The sequence below is a fragment of the Labeo rohita genome, chromosome 13, assembly GCF_022985175.1.
Source record: "Labeo rohita strain BAU-BD-2019 chromosome 13, IGBB_LRoh.1.0, whole genome shotgun sequence".
Classification (NCBI taxonomy): domain Eukaryota; kingdom Metazoa; phylum Chordata; class Actinopteri; order Cypriniformes; family Cyprinidae; genus Labeo; species Labeo rohita.
The window spans coordinates 3,400,644-3,421,610 of NC_066881.1; the positions used below are offsets into that span (position 1 = coordinate 3,400,644).

At 37.2% G+C, this 20,967-nt stretch overlaps 1 protein-coding gene across 1 annotated transcript in view; it reads right to left on the reverse strand.

Moving 5' to 3' along the window:
* Positions 1–2,598: 2,598 nt before the first annotated feature.
* agpat5 (1-acylglycerol-3-phosphate O-acyltransferase 5 (lysophosphatidic acid acyltransferase, epsilon)) overlaps positions 2,599–20,967 on the reverse strand; it is a 29,846-nt gene continuing 11,477 nt past the window's right edge. Inside the window, exons 5-8 of the mRNA XM_051126731.1 lie at positions 18,574–18,664; positions 10,528–10,689; positions 7,574–7,697; positions 2,599–4,276 (exon numbers count right to left, since the gene is read on the reverse strand). Of these exons, the coding sequence (XP_050982688.1) occupies positions 4,051–4,276; positions 7,574–7,697; positions 10,528–10,689; positions 18,574–18,664 (603 nt within the window). The 3' untranslated portion in view covers positions 2,599–4,050. The remainder of the gene's footprint in view (positions 4,277–7,573; positions 7,698–10,527; positions 10,690–18,573; positions 18,665–20,967) is intronic.

A 20,967-nucleotide genomic window follows, 5' to 3' on the forward strand; every position in this document is an offset into this window, starting at 1 on the left:
TTAATTGTAATTATTTATATACATTTCCCTTTTGAGCTAAAATCGTGACACAATGCAGAAAGACACTTCTTGATGTGTTAGAAGTTTTATGCATATCAAATTTAGTTAGAGCCTCAGTGCATGAAACGCTAAGTTAAGGCCTTCTAGGAATGCCAATAGCGATTTTATGCATCTGGGCTCATAAAACGAAAGCTTGCTCAGAAATGCTCTCAAACGTCTTTTCTCAGTCAGAAAATGTTAGGCGTTCCTAGAATGCCTTAACTAAGCGTTTCATGCACTGAGGCTAAATTTGATATGCATAAAACTTGTAAGACATCAAGAAGTGTCTTTCTGCATTGCAAATAACATTCCTTTCATGCATGTGAAACATTTTAATGTGGGTCAGCTTTATTCATGAAACTGCATAAACTAACATTTTCTGACTGAGAAAAGACGTTTGAGAGCATTTCTGAGCAAGCTTTCATTTCATGAGTTCCAAAGTTTAGGAGCCATGGCAGAGAAAGATCTCCCTCCCATAGATGAAAGGCGAGATCTAGGAACACAAAGAAGTTCCTCTCCAGAAGATCGAAGTAGACGAGAAGGAATATATGGGGGATTTAGGTCAGAGAAATAAGTAGGTGCAAGACTGTGGAGTGACTTAAAGGAAAGCAGCAGAATTTTTATAGGTGATACGAGAAGACACGGGAAGCCAGTGGAGGTAAAAGAAATAGGAGTGATATGAGTAGTCCGTTTGGTATACATTGCCTGCTTTGCTAAACTTCAAAACAGAGGATTAGTATAAGCTGTAGACAGCACTGATGGTTTCACTCAGGTGGTTAACTGACTCTTTTCAGAGCTTAATTTTCTTGTCTCTCTAATGGCTTCTCACTTGCCCTTCCCCCATGTATGAGTGATTGTATGTTTGTTTGTTTGTTTAGATTAGTTATGTGTTAGCTCTTAGTTAATAAAACTCATTATATGAGTTTTGATTCTGATTCTGCCTTATAAAATTAATGTCCCTTTACAATTTCTGATTTAAGCTACATGATCTGATGCAACAGTACTTTAAGAAAATTATTTTCTGAGGCCAAGAAAATACAATTTTTTTTTAGAGTTGATATGAAATTATACGAATGATATGAATGTTCGCTGGACGAACAGATTAGTTTATGGAAAATTAATTTTGCTACAGTTACTACTGGCTGCTGAGCTATAATAACTGCTTCACACGTCATCTTAACCTCTAGATCATTCTTGTGATACCAAGTAACCAAAGACTCTGGCACTCCACTGACATGGGGGACAGGGGGGTCATCTTTAGTATTGCCTCTTCCACAGTCACGTTTGTAATGTTTAGCTTGGCTGTATGAAGACATATCAGAATTTTGTGCAAAAGTGTTTTGAGAAAGTTATACATTTGTGTAATTATTTCAGATGTTAGCCTCACACATTGCACCAAATATTTAATGATGTCAGATGTTAGATAGCTTCACACTGGGCAGAAATGGGGGGCACTAAGCTTCTGGTCGTTACTGCTGTGGCAATTTCCAAACTCCCCAAACTCGCTTCTTGAAGAGTTTCCTCATTTCTCCAGCAGAGCAGCTTAGCAGCTTAACTCTTGGTTTAGCAGTAGACCACTTAGAACTTAGCACAATTTCTGTGTCTTGAAGAGAACCTTTTAAACTTTTTCTGAGAAGGAGGGATTTACAAGTTGCCCCCTTTCAGGTCCAGTTATTTCATTGGCCGATGCATATTGGCTTAGTGTTCTATGAAAGAAAGACTTAAAATGTCAAATATAATTAAGACTTAGATCAAACTACATCAGACCGAAAGAATTTGTAAACGAAGAAAAAACTTTATTATGAATGAGCAGTACAGACAGCAAATGATCTGGAGTGTTTATATAGACAATGAATTCTGTGTTTGGCTTGTGTTAAAAAAGCTATTTAAAGAATACTCCATAAATAGTTATTTAAAAGATCAGTGCAGCACCAGTTTAAGAATGTTTGTTGCAGTTCAAACACTTTGCACAGTCTTACAGAGTTTGGTGATTTCAGAATCATAATGCATAGCATATAATAAAACAGAGTCTCAAATCTCAAATGATTCCACTTCTGCAAAAAGATGTTTTTTTTTTTTTTTTTTTTTTTTTTTTTTTTTATTAGGTTATGATTAATGCAAAAAGTTGTCATACAGAAATGTCAAGCAGCATGATCTTTTCCCCAAAACAGTTGCCCCATAGCCAATTTTATTGGTAAAAAACAGTGTTCACAAAAAGCTCTGACAAAAGACGTAACGAAAACCCAAACAAACCTTTGACTATGTCACAAACTTATGAGACACATTATGACCACAAATCAAAGTTTGTGTTTTCTTTATTTAATGTATACAGTCAGTTGAAGTGTAATTGTCACCTTATTTAAGATTTTGTTGAAAAATGTCTGATTAAATGTAAATGCTTAACTTTAGTTTCACTACTACCACTTTTTTAGCGAACTGTTGCAAACTACACTTTTAACATGGCTTCCCCAACACATTTTGTTTTTTTTTTTGACTGAGAAATTTCCAAGCCTTTTTCAGGTTTTCTATGATTGTGGGAACCCTGCTGTGATTTTGTCAACAAGTGCTTGATACTATTTAGGGGTTAAAGATTTGGGTTATAAACTTTATACTAAAGACATCTGTGCTGCTGCCTTATTTTCATTTGAGATTCCCATACTCCAAACATTCAAATACATTTCCCATTAGAATATTTTTAGATAATGGACTTTAAATGACAATCACATTATAAATTATGGGTTAGTGCAATCAGCTGTATGTCAACAAATGTTTTTAATGTGGGAGCCTACACTGACCTTTAGATCTAAAGTGTCCCAGAAGCTTCCAGCAGAGGGAGTCCTATTGAAGGTCTGGCAATGTCTATGGTCTTCCAAAGCTCTAAACATCTCCAGTAGCACTTGATGAAGCTGTTTTTTGTACAATAACACTATGAATAATACTATGATAATACTTAAATAATAAATAAATACTACTAATAAAAAGCAACAAGCTTTAAAAAAACAACAATTTGATGGGATGAGCAAGATGAGGTCCATTAAACATTTAAAAACAACCACTGAACTATGAAATCCATGACAAATGTTTCAGCTTTCTTTTTATGTGGACCAAATTATTGCTATTGATTAAGTTCTGGAAGAAAAAAATGGAAAATAGGTTGTGTGGGGATTCTTCAAAGAAATAAAGTCATACAAGTTTGGAATAATGAAGTGGACAATTTTTTTTGACTGAATAATCTTTAATACCCCTGCAACCAGCAAGTTTGGCAACTATCTGTGAAATATTCAGCAATGCAAAAGCCCATAACTGACAGGCTTTTTAGATCTTGGCATCAAATAAAAAAAATGACTGATGTATAACACATACAACCCAAACCCAATGCATAACCAAAAAAAAACAAAACAAAAAACAAAAAACAAAAAACAAACACCTCTTTCATTACACAAGGAAAATCAGCACAAAATAATGAATTACTCCAAATAATCTCAAGAACATCAAGATGATGACATACAGACCCTGTAAACACAATTAATGTTAGAAATTATTTATAATATCCAGAACCACACAAATCTATGAAAAAAACAAATAAACAAAAAAAAAACAACTTGCATACTGGAAATTTGAAAACATATGGTTCCACAAGGCCAATGAGATGGTTAAATGACAAATATTTCAAGACTGCTATGAGTATACTGTGTTACACACTGTTATCCATTTGTGCATTTCAGATTACAGTTGAGCAGTAACAAAACTGAAACATTCCTATTAAAAATCTGCATATCTGTCTATAGTGCTGCAAGCATATTATGCTGACACCTGGAACGTTTTCTTTTTTTGCATCTCATCTGTTACTGTACACCTTCTGCCAATTAAGAGTATAAAATAAAACAAATGAAAAAAGGTAAGTACTAGGAGCTAAAAAGAAACTATGTTGAGAAAAGAAGAATCCAACAATAAAACCTAAGTGTCTGGGTGTATGAGTGGTCAGAATGAATTTTTTTCAGTATGGCTAGTTTAGCGACTTACACTTACCCACACCCATCCAACCAGAGTCCCATAGAGCCAGGTATTGAGATAGAGTTTTCTACCTGACTCTGTTAACAGCATTGGTAAAGTTAGGCCACCCAAAATCAGCAGAGAAGGCAACGTCTTTATAAGACTAAGTGGTGACTTTTGTCCTTCTCCAGGGAACCTATACTTTTTCTCAGGTTCTTCAGAATCGTAGAAAGTGGTCAGAAGCCTAAACGGAAAGAGTAACATATTTTTAAAACATGTTTTGAACAGTACACAGAACACTTTATTCAATAGCAATGTAGCGTAAGGAAAGGCAGCATTGATATTTTTATGCCATGTTGTATTGTACACACATTTTTTTCATTTGAGCAAATTGAGGAAATAACCCAACACACTCTCCTTAAATGTTTTAGCGGCTTGACTCTAGTTTAACTACTTTAAAGTACATGTAGTTTTTATGTGAAACTGTTGATAACTGTATCAAAACACTTTTTGACACTTTTTGACACTTTTTTTTTTTTTTTTTTTTTTTTTTTTTACAGTGTCCTTGTTACACTTTACATGTAAATACTATAGTAATAACAATAAATGATGCATAATTACATGCATTGAAGCCTTGCATGCAACTACCTCTAAACCAAACCCTCATACTGAACATAACCCTAAGTACAGGGCCCAAATTCACAAAACGTTTTATCTTACCACTAAGAGTTCTCCCAAATAGCAGTAAAAGATTTTAGCTAGGAGTTTTCTCTTAAAACCTATTCACAAAGCTACCGAGACAAACTTTTACTAAGGAATAGAGAGAACAGTAAGGATGGGGTTGTTCTCATTGCTATAGATGATGTCAGCATGCTTCCTAACTATGCACACAGTGATTGGCTGATAGGGAAGGGGTCTCTGTCAGAGATTTATTCATAGAAATATTGTAGAGTGTGATATAATGTTGCCATAATCAAATAAAGGTTTAAAAATAAAAATGTTGCCACATCCAAATAAAAATTTTAAAATGAAGGCTAAGTGCTACACATAAACAATTAGCGGATATGTACATAAACAGCCTTTTAATTAACAGAGTAGAATAATAATGGCTGATAGTAAAACATGCAAAAACAGCTGTTACTTCTTGCCCAACTTATTTATGAAAACAAGGGTATAATCAAGTAAAATTTGAAGTTGGGATAACCTCAAAAAACAAAAAATCCATGGGAAAACGTGTGTGCAAATGAATGCAGCGTTTCTAAAATGCTTATGTTCTGAGGCAACAGCCATTTTAACTTTGCTGAAAAAAAAACCCCCAATAGAAACCATCACAGAATTTGTAATGGTTTTACTGGTTATAATGGGAATTGTACTGGTTTTAATGGTAACTGGAATGGTGCCTGTTGGTCTTTACTGGAAATTTGTCACCATTGGGAGCAAAAATGTAGGAGTCCTGACACGCCCATTATTTTTTAAGATTTTCTCCTAAATCAGCAAGTTATGAGCTACTTCTAGCTTTAAGATGTTTTGTGAATATGGGCCCAGGTAGTTAATTAATACTACTAAGTACCTGAATGATCCGATCGTGGTTGTATCTCTCTGTTAGTGCTACTGGATCTTAGTGCTGCGTTTGATACTGTTGACCACAACATTCTCTTGAATAGACTTGAAAATTATGTTGGCATCAGTGGTAGTGCATTGGCATGGTTCAAATCGTATCTATCTGACCGCCATCAATTCGTGGCAGTAAATGATGAGGTATCATATCGATCTCAAGTGCAGTATGGAGTACCACAAGGCTCAGTACTAGGTCCGTTACTCTTTACGCTTTACATGTTACCCTTGGGTGATATCATCAGGAAATATGGTGTTAGCTTTCACTGCTATGCTGATGATACCCAGCTCTATATTTCTTCGCGGCCTGGCGAAACGTACCAATTTGAAAAACTAATGGATTGTGTAGTTGAGTTAAAAAATTGGATGACAAGTAATTTCTTACTGCTAAATTCTGAAAAAACAGAGGTGTTAGTTATTGGGCCTAAAACCTCAGCGTGTAATAACCTAAAACACTGTCTAATACTTGATGGCTGTTCTGTCAATTCTTCGTCATCAGTTAGGAACCTAGGTGTGCTATTTGATGGTAATCTTTCCTTTGAAAACCACATCTCTAGTATTTGCAAAACTGCATTTTTCCATCTCAAAAATATATCTAAACTACGACCTATGCTATCAATGTCAAATGCTGAAACATTAATTCATGCGTTTATGACCTCACGGTTAGATTATTGTAATGCTTTATTGGGTGGTTGTTCTGCTCGCTTAATAAACAAACTCCAGCTGGTCCAAAATGCAGCAGCTAGAGTTCTTACTAGAACCAAAAAGTATGATCATATTAGCCCGGTTCTGTCTACACTGCACGGGCTCCCTATTAAACATCGTATAGATTTTAAAATCTTGCTAATTACTTATAAAGCCCTGAATGGTTTAGCTCCCCAGTACCTGAGTGAGCTCTTATCGCATTATAGTCCCTCACGTCCGCTGCGTTCTCAAAACTCTGGCAATTTGATAATACCGAGAATATCAAAATCAACCGCGGGCGGCAGATCTTTTTCTTATTTAGCACCCAAACTCTGGAACAATCTACCCTACAATGTTCGGGACGCAGACACACTCTGTCAGTTTAAATCTAGATTAAAGACCCATCTCTTTAACCTTGCTTACACATAACAAATCCACATTCTTATAATCCAAATCCGTTAAAGGATTGTTAGGCTGCACTAATTAGGTCAACCGGAACCGGGAACATTTCCCATAACACCCGATGTACTCGGTGCATCGTCAGAAGAATGGCATCTACGCTAATATTAGTCTGTTTCTCTCTTATTCCGAGGTCACATTAACCACCAGATCCAGTCCGTATCCAGATCAGATGGTCACTGCAGTCCCCCGGATCCAGTCCGAACCCAGCCCAGATGGTGGATCAGCACCTAGAGACGACCTCTACAGCCCTGAATGTCAGCGGAGTCCACATCAACTAGATGAGCCCCAGAGACAGATCCACATTAAAGACCACATCACCTAGACGGCTGTCGGCACAAGACCACGGGAACTTTGGCCAGAGGAGAACTGGCCCCCCGACTGAGCCTGGTTTCTCCCAAGGTTTTTTTCTCCATTTGTCACCGATGGAGTTTTGGTTCCTTGCCGCTGTCGCCTCTGGCTTGCTTAGTTGGGGACACTTTCTCTTAACACAATATTGCATTTTATTTTATTGTTTTTGACTAACTACCTTTACCTATAATGTGAGTGTTTAATGTTGCCTTTGGCATTGTTGATATACTGTTTCCTATTTAATACTGTACAGCCGCCTTGTCACAATTCTGTATTGTTAAAGGCGGTATATAAATAAAGGTGACTTGACTTGACTTGAATGTATAATTTCAATATAAAAAGGACACCATAAAAAATGTAACCATATGTAGTTGTGTATATGTAGTTATGCATAAATTAGACTGATGGACTAGAGACTATTTTGGATACTCACTTGTCCTTGATTTCAAATCTTTCATGCAGCCATCTGCGGAAGTACACTGGCTCCGTAGGAATTTCCCTCATGTCCAAACGGTTGAAGTGGATGTGCACCCTGGGGCATTCCTTGCACAGGAACTCTATCACACAGAGAATTTAAATCACAAAGGCATTTCAGACAACCATCAGACAGAAAACAAACAAACAGAAAAATAAACAACAATTAAAAACTTAAACTTAAAATGAAATAAAAAAACAAAACAAAAAACAAAAAAAAAAACTTTAATTCTTAATACTTAATTCTACAAATTATTTCACATTATAGTAAGAAAATTACAACACTGTCTTAATTTGTCAAATCTGTCTTAATTTGTTCACTTGCAAGGTTTTATTTTTTGCTAAAAATTGCTGGGAGTTTTTAGACATTTCTCATTACAAAAATGTTACGTTACCAAATGCATGTTAAAGCTGCAGTGCACGCACAGATACTTGATTACTGTACTTAAGTATTATTTTGGAGGATTTGTACTTTATTCAAGTACAATTTAAACTGACTACTTGTACTTTTACTTAAATACATTTCTGAAGAAAAAAACTACTTTTCACTCCTTTCAATTTTATTTCATCTTGAAAAGTACATAACATTTTTATTTTATCTTATGCACATTAAATATGGTAAATGGAAGCTCAAGAGATGATGAGAATTTGAAAACTGAAAGTGATGAGAATTTAAAAACAATTAATATTTTTGTGGGATTAGTTTTTTTTTTTTTAATTAAACGTTACAAATCTCTGAAAAGTTATTTATGAACATTGTATGTTATATTAATTGTAATTCATGTTTAATGATGTTCTTATCAGGTAGTAGATATGTTGTATGTATACTGTCATTATATGACACAATGAGTAGGAATTAGGACTGTCAATGTATATTTTTTAGTATTAATATTAATACAGTATTAATGTAATGTATTAATGTAGTATTAATATTTTAATAATTACATGACTTGCTCATTAATTAATCTAATTTGTCACAAATAATTAATATTTGCTAAGAAAATAACTCTAAATGCCCACCCAAAAAACCCAAACACAAAAAAGTGGCCTTTAAAAACAATGTTGTACAGTATGTTTTAATTCTATGACTCTCCTCATTAATTCAACACAATCATGTAGTCTGGAATATCTTCAAAGGGATAGTTTCGCCCAAAAATGAAAATTCTATAATCATTTACTCACCCTCATGTCGTCCCAGACGTTCATGAATTTCTTTCTTCAGATTAACACAAGCAAAGATTTTTAGTCCATATAATGCAAGATGACAGGACCACTTTAGAAACCACACAAAGTGAACACAACGGCCAGATTTAAAATATTAATATTTGTATTTCTTACATATGCCTATCGTTTCGCTTAAGACGACGCTGATTCATTAACAGGGATTGTATGCGTTACTGTCATATTCACTTTGTGTAGGTTTTGAAGTGTTTTTTTTGGACATCCCATACAGTTTTACAAAGACAGAAGATTTTTTTTTTTTAAACTCTTAGTTTGTGTTCATCTGATAAATGAAAGTAAAGACCTGTGCCACTGCATTCTGTTTCATTTTCGCCATTTTAACCAAACTTCTGTAAGTCTGCCAGGAAAAAAGTACTTCTACTTCTTTAATACTTGAGTACAATTTAAAATTGTACTTTTTTACTTCTACTCAAGTATGTTTTTGCCCAGATACTTGTACCTTTCATTGAGTAACATTTTCACTGAGTACCTTTACTTTCACTTGAGTAAAATCTTTTTACACCTCTGAAAACACCTAATCAGAGCTGCTTTAATGTAAATCAACAATAATTTAATTATACACAGCCTTTCGTGCTTTGATAAGCGCACTAAGTCATATTGCAATTTTAGTTCAATTGAAAGATGATTTGACAACGGCAAAAACACACAAATATATTGTTACTACGAGAAGTTTAATAATATTTTTTGTTTATTATGAAATTGTGGCCCACCACAGTCTAATTTGTCCTGCCACAATGTAATAAACAAGAAACAAGGAAAACAAAAAATTGTGACCAAAAAGAAAGAAAAACTGGGCTTTTAGAATGTTTTTTTTTCCCCGCTGAGTTGGTCAGTCTTGTGGGCTACTTTATAAACCGTAAAAAGTTATTTTCTGTGTTTAAGATATTTTCTGCTTTTACCACATGTATCGCTGAATTAAACTGAATGTTAATTTATAATGATTTATATTCAAATTCTTTTTTTTTTTTTTAAAGGATTATGAACAATACACGTTTTTACTAATACCCACTTGCTAACTCATGACGTAAATTAATAATCTTTCCAGGTTCAAGGCTTTACTATATTTCTACAGCAATTTAAGATCACCATTCGTTTAGAGCATACCTTTAAGCTTTTAAAATATAAGGTGAACACTACAGTCTCCATACTCACTGTGTTGCAGACATCAATATTTCAATGATTCACAGATTAATCACTTTCTGGCCAACTTAGATTTCAGTATGGCGATAAAGTATATTATTGGCGACTGTATATAACTTTGTTGTTTGCTTGTGGGATCTGATAGACCTGGAAATGGTGACGCATGACCAGAACTTTGATATTGTGACAGACCTTACCATTTGTTTTTTTTTTGTTTTTTTTTACAAAGAAGGATGTGACAATATCCTAACAGCTACCTAAATGTTGCTACTGTTTATTCCTGTGAAAAACAGGATGTTTTCTGAATGAAACCTCTTATTGCTTTAGTGTTTTTAGGAACCAATGGAAAATAACACACTGTAACAACTCACTGTTTACAGGAAGTAACAGGAAATTCACATATCTGTATTTTTCCAGCCCTCAATCAATGGTATAACACTGTGTCTGCCTTCTTTCCTGTGCTAGTTTCAGCTGAGGAAAGTAATCATGCTGCTTGCAAACTGAATGTATGACAATAACAGCATACTGTACCTGGCATTGTAGGAGCTGGGTGTCTCTGGCCATCTGCTGTGAGTGTTCCCTCATATGCAACGGTTATGTCATAGACAGCATCCAGGTGTTCCTTCATAGTCTCAATGGCAACATGTGATGCTTTCATTCTTGGTGTTAAAACATGTTTCAGCACAGCAAGTCCTGCAATAGGCAAGACAACATGACTACTGCAAGTAAATTTGTTTGAGAAACTGCAATTTAGTATATGGGGAAAACATTCAGAAAGCCATCTGTCTATCTATCTATCTGTCTGTCTGTCTATGTAATTACTACAAAGTTCTTTTTCATGGTTTATTGTTAGCAAACATCCCAATGCAGCCTGTACTGCTGAAAGCAGTGTTTAGATTAATGTATAAATATATGCTGTGTGCTTTCCTCTTAATAACAAAATAAACACAAAAACAACCAACGTAAGAAAACAGAAATTAAGAAGGCAATATGATAGCGATGTGGATATGTTTGCACCAGATTTGCAATTGGCACGCCAGTAAAGTCACGACATATTTATTTATATAACACTTTATGCAATAGACTGCTTTAAAGCAAGCAGCTTTACAGGATTAAAGGGGTGGTTGACTGTTTCTTTTTCTAGGCTTGATTGTGTTTACGGGGTGCAGTCTAACGTGTTACTGCTTCTGCTTTCCCTTCTCCAATGAACGCTCTGATGATTTCCTGGTTTTATTAAGCCCCTCCCTCAGAAATATGCAATGGGCTTAGATTTGTTAGCTGGCCCAGAGTGTTGTGATTCGCTAAACTGCATAGTGCACGTGAAGAAACATTACGCCCCTCACCTCAGTGGCATGTGCTCCAGTTTTTGTATTGTAAACAATAGCGTTGTCAATATAGCTCATCAATTTGAGCCCGAATGAGACCCAGAGAATATTAGGATCGTGCAAAACCTGTGTAAGCATAGCTCCTACAGGACGTTTCAGAATGGTATGTGTTTTTGTTTGTTGTTCTCTCATATTTTTACATATGCTGTTATTTGTAAACGTTACTTTTGTTAGCTTGTAATATACATTTTTATCCTGATTAAAGCTACTTATTGGTACGCATTTCGCATCTCACGAAAAAGTGCCCCCAGGTACGTTTTTGCTATGAGACTAGGTATACAGTGCATGCCACTGGGTGAGAGAGAGAGATGCAGAGCAGAGTAAGTGCAGAGCAGGGGGACACAAGGAACAGGATCAAGAACCACTGCTATAGAATATTGAAACTTACTCGATTAACTACTCTATTAGAATAGTTAGAAGACAGAATCGCGATTCATATATGAATAGATTTTTTTATGCACTCCTAGTTTTGACGTCATGGCAACAACTCTTCCTCTTCTCTAAAGCAGCACAACATGGCCTCGCCCCCCTTTGTTGCATGTTCCTGGGGGCAGGGTTTATGTAACTTTCAGGGTTTGTGATGTCACCAACTGGGAAGTAGCTCATTGTAGTCTCAACCAGCCATATTTGTAGGCATTAAACTGCCATAATTTTTAAAGGCAATATCACCCTTTTGCATTGAACTTTCAGTGTTGTGACTTTGCAGATATTGTTTGTTCAGCAACAGCAACATTACACACTAACTAAAGTTAAAAAGTGAAATCACAATCAACCACCCCTTTTTTAACATGAAAAAACAGTGCCAGTGTCACTTTCAGTTACAACTTGATTTTTTTGCAATTAAGCAGCTCTGTGTATATGAAATACACATGCACAGAACTGATAGAACTCAATATTTTAACATTTCAAAAGCTGAATAATTGATAAAATCCTACTGATTAATCTGTGAAATAAATCGATTGACTTATCTTTCTAATAATTGATAGATCAATCATCAAAATAACTGTTTGTTGCAGCCCCATTTTACAACATGACTGACTGAGCTCACTTACAACAAAACTGTTATAGACCTTAGTCGGTTTAGATACCATACTAAATTTAATATGTGATAAAAACAAAGCTTTGAGGCATAGACTTATGGTCTTTACAATGGCATGCACTATACAAAAGGTCCTAGATCACATAATTTTAACCAACTTTCAAAACAGTTTCATGGAGTTTTTTTTTTTCTTGTAGACATTTTGCCAGCTGAACAATTGGTATGTTGTCAAACAGCACAATACATTGAACACTAAAAAAAATTAAATATGGCACTATAGACTTCAGTCAGAATAGTCAATAAAGTACACACTGTCTAATGAATCACTCAGGTTACTAATGTAACCTTGGTTTCCTGAAATAAAGCAAGGTTATGTTAGACCAGAGTGTTTCCTATCGAAGTGGTCTCACATGTTGCGTTTATGACGCTTGGGGGAACGATATACCGTAGTGCTGTGCAAGTGAAGAACAGAAGCGGCCCCGTGAACCCAGGTCTAGGGTGCCGTCCTGTGAAACATAGGCTAAAAAGTGAGGCCTGGGCCATCGACAAGAGCACACATTCAAGACAGTCTAGACCACCTACTAGGGGTGCAAACAATTAGACCAACAAGATCTGTGCCTGAAGACCAGGAACGCCCAGGTTATAAAACATAGCAAAGGAAGACGGCAACAACCAGCCGGCTGCCTCACAAACATCCCTAACAGAAACTCCACTGGACCAAGCCCAGGAGGAGGCCAACCACTACTGGAGTGAGCCCTTACTCCAATGGAGCACTCAGAGCCCACTGGGGTGTATGCCAGGGCTATTGTATCCACAATCCAGCATGGAAAATCTCTGCTTCGTAACTGGCAGTCCTTTAGAGTGACCTCCGAAACCGGCTAGAGCACTCCACAGAAATCCTGAGACTATTTAGGGCTCCAAATGTAGGCTCCATTTCAACTGGGGATGGGGGAGCCACAGGGAACCCTGTGTGAGAGGTGGTCTTTCCTCAGCAGAATCGGCCATGGAGCAGTCAATGACAGCCGAATCAGGTCGGGAACCACGAATGGTTTTGCCAAAGTGAAGCCACCAGTAGAACTGAGCATTTTGTCTCCCTGATCCGTCTGATGACCTGAAAGAGCAGAACAACCAGGGAAAGGCATACCTCGTGCTCCTTGTAAAAAAATGTTGGGCAATGAGAGTTGTCTTCTAAAGCAAAGAGGTCTACCTCTGCATTTCCCCAAATCTCCTAAATCTGAATCATTTAGGGATGAAGTCTCCATTCTCTTGGAGACACACTGCCCAAAAGACAGCGTGTCCGCCATCATTCTGAGATAGTTGATGCTCCAGGCTGGATCAGGAGCCAACCGTCAGGCTCGCACAGAGCTGCTCAACCAGAGTTCTGTCATAACAACCTGAATGTGGGCTGCATGTGGAGTAGGCCCAGTGGTATTACAGGGAATGCAGCTGCCATAATTCTCAGGATTCTCTGGAAAGTTTTGAGGTGAAGGAAAGCCTCAAATACACTGCTAGCCACTGAATTCTCAGTCTATAACTTCCCCCAGAAAAAGTGACTTGCCTGCTTTGAGACAGACAGCTCTTTGCTGAATTGATTTAGAGTCTAAATGCTCCAGGTTGCTGAGAAAGCAGTGACCTGTGAGCACAGAGCTCATGCTCTGACCGGCCTGAAACCAACCAAGAGGGCCCTGTCCCTGCGCTTGCAAAGTCTGTGGAACCAGGGAAGGTCAAAATGGAAGGACTGTATATTGGTAAGCCACACCCTTCAAATGTAAATCTGAATAACGGTCTATAATTGTTTTTTTTTTTGGATAAGAAAGTAAGCTTCTTTCAGATCCATTGATTAAGTCTCCTGGATAAACCTGTGCAAGGATCTATTTTAAAGACAGCTGCCTGAATGGCCGCCTTATAAAGGTGCATTTCAGGAGCCTGTGATCGAAAATGGGCCCGAGACCACCATCTTTCTTTTGAACGAGGAACAGCTGTAAATCCCGACTTGCTGCACTCTGAAGGGATCGTTTCAACAGCTCTCTTTGCCAGTAGATACTTCACTTTGGAGCGGAGAACATGAACATCGTCGTCCTGAAGCGAAGTCTGGACCATGCCTTTGAAGCGGGGAGGTCTGCAAGCAAACTGAACCCAACCTGACACACCCAGGATAGCTTTCAAAGCCTGCGGTCGGGCAGCAAGGGGTCTGAGTTTTACGGGTGGCAGGTCTCTGCACAGAAGGCAGGGAACTGATCATCGAGGTGTTGTGAAGAACAGTAGTTCTCTTTAAAGGGCACTTGGACTAAGGCTGAGTAGATGATGGGGCAGACTCTGTAGGCTGTTGAGTTGGCGGAGCCTTCTGGTGACTTTGTTGTGTGCAGAGCCAGGTCAGTTGTGCTGCGCAGATCCCTAAAAGCTGCTCGGTCTCGGCCAGACTTGTCCATGGCCTGGAGGAATTTCACCTGAAAAAATTGCCTGGATAACTGGCAGTGTGTAACGTTGAGCTCACCTGTCCTGCTGTGGAGTATGCCCTAGCCATTACGGCTAAAGTATTTCTGCAGGGCTTGGATGGATGAACAGCCTTGGCTTTCCATCCCAAAGCCATTGGCGGGGAAAGGTGTGCAGCAATGGCTTCTTCAAGAGGAAGGAGCTTCTCACAGCCCTTTTGCTCTGTGTCATCAATGGAGGTGAGGATGGCGCAGGCAAAGTAATGGACACGAGCTGATTAAGTTCCTCAGCATCAGAGGCTGCCAGTAACACTGAATCAGTGGCAACGTCCACTTCAGATCCCCCGAAATAGAACATACTGTTTGTTCCAGAAGAGGGACACTGACCCTTTTGGGAAAAGAGCACCAGGGAATTATCTCATTGTGGGAAGGGCATTGAAGAAGGTGTTCCACAAGTGTAGTGAGATGAGACTCATGCTCTTGTAATCACAGCAATCCATCTCAGCCTCAGCATGAGCATGGCCGAGGTAAGCGACATACTCACTGTGTTCATCTGACTTGTGCAAGGGTGGCGTGGCATTTTGAAACAAACACGCCAAAATTTGTTTGCTTCGAAGAGGAAATTTGTTTGCTTTGAAGAGGAAATTTGCTCTTAATTGTCACCTGATGGCCACAGGGGAGAAGCGCTGAGCAGGAGAGTGTGTTTCTCTGCCAGGGCTCTTCTATGGTGAGTAGTAGGCTTCTTCGTTCTTTGTCTTCGGAGTCCAGTGGGGAGATGGAGAGAGGAGAAATATTCTGATGAAATGACGTTTTGGCAGGCTGAAATGCCATAGGTTTATGCAGCTGCTCAAAGGCAAAAAGAAAAAAAGTTTCCCCCTAGCGTCAAAAATGCAACATGAGAGACTGTTTCAGTCAATAGGGAACTCTTATTTATATTGTGTGGCCGGTTTAGGGAATTACCTGTAAATGGTGCATCATGCACGTGAGGTTATCTGACGGAGAGACACAAAGCAGAGTCCTGCACAGGTCCCGTTTGGTAAACCCGCACCTACAATAGCCTACTTCACAGAACATCTGACCCATTATCCGACAGCAGCACTAGTTTAATACTGTACCTGACCCGTTTGACATAAAGACCACGACCTTAACCCGCATCCACATTAAATCTAGGCTACTGGATCAGGCAAAATTATTTATTTTCTCATGCAACAAAAGCAATCAAACCAAAACAGGCATTCTAAGTTGGTGCTTTGAAGAAAAATAGACAAGCAACACAACAGAAAATAAGATGTGAACTCACATCCTTACTGTAAACAATAAAAACTTTTGCCTACATCTCGTGAACAATCTGCCAGGCTGAACAACTGTGCATAAAATACACGCTTATAATTCTTCATAAATTAAAAGAACATATTTAAATATGCCTTTACTGTTAAATGCCATATTGTCTCTCCTTAAACTCTGCAGTGAATACGTGGCCATTGGTCCTTTATAAAAGCATTAAAAATAAAACGTATTGACTAAAATTATATATAGTTAGGCTACAGAAAACGGACAACAAGCTTCAGCTGCAGCGTGAATGGCTAATAATGTGTCAATGCTACAAATTTAATGTGCAGGCACCACCATTATCACTGAATTTCATTTGTGTGCGTTATGTGTGTTTGTTTGCGGGAAAGTGAGCAAAACACTACAGTTACAGTTTCATGATTATGGTTAAATAAGATAAAAGACATCTAGGCCTAGATGTCCTAGCCCTACAAACAAATTATATTTGTTTTCAAATTAAATATCACAGCAAATTTATTATTCAGTATAGTGCTTTTAAATATGATCATTTAAGAGCAACCTAGTAGATTTATGGAGTAAAAAGACTTCTTCAATTTGGCATATATTTGTATACTTTTACCATCTAATCAATTTCAGCATGATTAATTTTGTGTCGCTAGACGGTTTTGTCACTAAGGTTAAATTAAGTCTTTCTTTGGCCTGCTCTCTAGAAGTGATCAGTTAATTCTGCTAAAAATGTAATTACTAAAACTAAAACTGAAACAACTATATAAAAACTAAATAGAAATATGTTCACAAAATAAAAATGTAATTAAAACTAACAAACTTAAAACAATTTTACTGCAAATTTGAAAACGATATTAAAGTAAAACTAATTTTAAAATGCAAAAGTATAATAACCTTGGTATCCACACTTTTTGTTACAATTAAAGAATTTGTGTGTGTGTAGAATGCAGTCAGTAAACTGCCAAGATATTGAGCTCATTCTGACTAAACTACAGTAAATACAGTAAAATCTGAAAATACTTTTGTCATTGCTTTTCTTTCAACATGACTGTAATTGGCTACAACACTCAACTCAACTGGCACCTTCGTTTCAGTATACTTATACTTCAGTTACACTCACAGGACACTGCACTTATTCACAATCACAAAAGCACATTATTTGCTTCAATGTCTTGCCAGTTAAACATTTCATATGCATGCTGTTCTCACATGCACTTTTCAAAACAGCGCACGAACAGTAACAGCCTGTCAGATAGGGCCTTTTTACTGAACTAAGTTATGTGAAAACAACTGAGAGAAAAATAGATGCGTGCAGCTCTTAAAGTGACAGTACTAAACATGCTGTCGCTTGTCATTAAAGGGATAGTTCACCCAAAAATTATAATTGTGTGTCATTATTTACTCACATGTTGTCCCAAACCTGTATTAATTTCTTTTTTTGTGCTAAACACAAAATAAGATATTTTGAAGAATGTGGGTAACCAAACAGTAGCTGGTCCCCATTGAATTTAATAACAGAAATTATCAAATAGATAATGTTCAACGGAAAAAAGAAACTCATTCAGGTTTAAAACAACCTGACAGCGGGTAAATGACAGAACTGACAGACAGATGACAGAATTTTAATTTTTAGGTGAATAATGTTTTATTGTTAATAAAACAATACACAAAGAGAAAAAAGAAAAAAAAAAATTCACTCACTGCTCTTGACTGAAGAACGTTAATACAGTTGCTTTAATAAGAATCCATGTACAATTGATGTATAGTGTATATGTATATAGTGTTTCACTTTTCATACTTGTTAATTTAATTTCTTCAATGCAACTGCTAAATACACCTACTGTACCTGAAATTGAAAGCACTTTTCGTTTTCTTTGTATTATATTTGTTTGTAATGTATATCTTTGTTCTCATTTTTTAATAAACATAAAATAATCACAAAGATTTTTATCTTCACTCATATTGGCCATTCTTTATTTATTTTATACTTTGTTACCTTGAAAGCCTTTGTTTTTAAAAAAGGGAAATTAGTTTGGCTTTACTGCTCAGACAACTTGCAAAATAGTAAAACCTACATGACAAAGAATTGTGATACAATCATGAATCGTAATATTTCTGGAAAAAAAAAAAGTAATATGATATTTTTACCATATCGCCCACCCCTACTGTAAATACAAAAATCTTGGCCTTTTTGATTAGAAAACCAGAGAGCACACACAAATACTGTCACACCTACCCCCAAATCACAGCTGACCTGACTGATTTTTTTTTTTTTTGGTGAATTGTTCCTTTAAAGTCAACATGAAATGAAAATTCACTCTATTTTCTAAATGCATATTACTTTTCCAGACCTTTTTCTGGATCTCCCAGACTTTAATACAAAAGTACATATCTGAAGGGTGGCTTTATAGAGGGGAAACGATACCTTCTTTAGCAGCAAAAGCCTGACTGTCATTGATAACTTTCTTGAGCTCAGGGTTGTAGCGGGTTCCCTCTGGAAAGATGACAAGATACATCTGTATGGAAAATAAACAGTGGAAGAGTGATAAAACAGTAGAACTTAATAATGTTAGTCAATTATAAGTCTATCACAGTCCTGGGACAATAATAGATTCTAAGGTAGGCAATTCTCAGTTCTGTCATGCAGTAAAAATACAAGACTTAAAGGGGTCAACGGATGCCCAATTTTCCACAAGTTGATATGATTCTTTAGGGTCTTAATGAAAAGTCTATAATATACTTTGGTTAAAAATTCTCAATGGTTGTGTAAAACAACACTCTTTTTACCTTGCCAAAATCAGCTCTGCAAAAATCATTCTGGTCGAGGTTGCTTTAAATGCAAATGAGCTCTGCTCACCCCGCCCCTCTCTTCTCTCTGTGATGTGACGAGTGTGTTTACTTTAGCCGCATTTAGCCACTAAACTCGCTAACTAGCACATTATTAGTAAAGACGATCGCGAATATTCATAAAAAAAACCCTTAAACTCACTTCTGCTGTAAGTGAAGCTGGATCACGAATGATTTGCGCGAACATAGACGGATATATGTAGATCGGGAGGTGCATTCCCTTCACAAACAAACGTAATCTACTGCGTCTTCAGCGGCTCAGATGTCGGAAGTAAAAGAAGACCACTATGTTCATTATTACATCCAGCAACACAACACCTCAGTCGCTCAATTAGAGATGATATTGTCTAATTTACATCACTGCTCCAGCATTGAAACAAAGAGGGTGGACCGTTACAACTGATTTAAGGTAAGACGCTCATGTCAATCAACTATCGTGGGAGCGGCCTCTGTCGGTGTAACGCCACAAGGACAGGCATCTGAGAATGGCTTGATTTGAAAAAGGGGATATAATTTTTACATATTAATTAAAAACCAATCCATGGATTTTTATCATTATAGGGTAGATTTGTACATACACTGCCAAAACATATTAATGTTCAAACAGCATGTAAAAGTGAACTTAGCATCCGATGATCCCTTTAAGGAATATCAAATATGGGGAATGACACAGAACCCCATCTCCTTCCTGATGAAAGAGAAAGGGCTTGGCTCAAACCCACAGTATGATGGGAACATTTATGACAGCTGAATAGCTCAAATAGTGTGGGTAAACATCTTTTAGCACAAAAAATTCCATACAGGCACAGAGATATAGTGAACAACACATTCCAGGGCCCAGTTTATGGCATGACCCCTCTCTGACCATAACAGTGGACATATGTTTGCTACATTTTGATTGGATCTTGCAGACTAACATAAGCAAACTTTCCAACGGCATCAGATAAAGATGCTAGGACATCAGCCAGACACCTCTTAGAGGAAAAGAAGACAGACCTCTGATACCTCGGAAGGACAGGACTTCTCACTGGTCAAAATGCAGTTTCTTCCCTTCACCCACCTAGAGACTGATCCCTAAGGTCTTGGCTTGTAACTGCCATAGGGATGCAGCATAAGTAGGTGAAACTAAGGCCCAATCCCAATTCTACCCCTTACCCCTATACTTTCCCCTACCCCTCTGTGTTTCAATTCTCTTTTGGTTGGAGGGGTAGGGGGAAGGGCTAGATAGCCCTCCAAACGAAGATTTTTCAGAACCTCACTTCAAACAAAGGGCTAAGAGAAATTTTCAACATGGCTGCTCACTCGAGCAAGCAGACCCAAAAATGTAAGTAATTTTTGCCATTAATAAGGATTTTTATGAAAATTTTTTCATTATATGTATATTACCTTCAATCTTGTGTTTGTGTTTACGGTGATGTTCTGTAAAGAAACGTTTGCCAAAAAAAAAAATAAATAAATAAATCACTGCAATCCACACAACTGCTATGACTTACGGCGACATCCACTTTGTTTCAAGGGGCAAGGGGAAGGGGTGATGAGTAGGCAAAAGGGTAGAAAATAGAATTGGGATTGGGCCTAAGAGAGATCACAAAGATTCATCCAAATTCATTAATTTATAACCATGTTATGAACTTTAAAACTCCTGCAAACTACAACACATTCATCTTATGGTTATTCAGAGAATTAAGTATTCTCAGTGACATGTAGTGAAACATCTTACACACACTCAGGTGTTAATGGACATATGAATGCATGCATGACAGTTCAAACTTTTTCCATCATGTTCTTAATGTATTTGTAACATTTCCAAAGGTATTCTGGTTGTGGTCTGGTAAGTGAATAATGCATTGGTAAAACTTTAGTGACACTTTTCTAAATGTGTGTTTGGACTATGCCAACAAGTTCCACAGGAGGAAAGAAATGTGGGCCAAACCATGCACCCCCCACTCTGATGGAAACAGCCATTCATAGC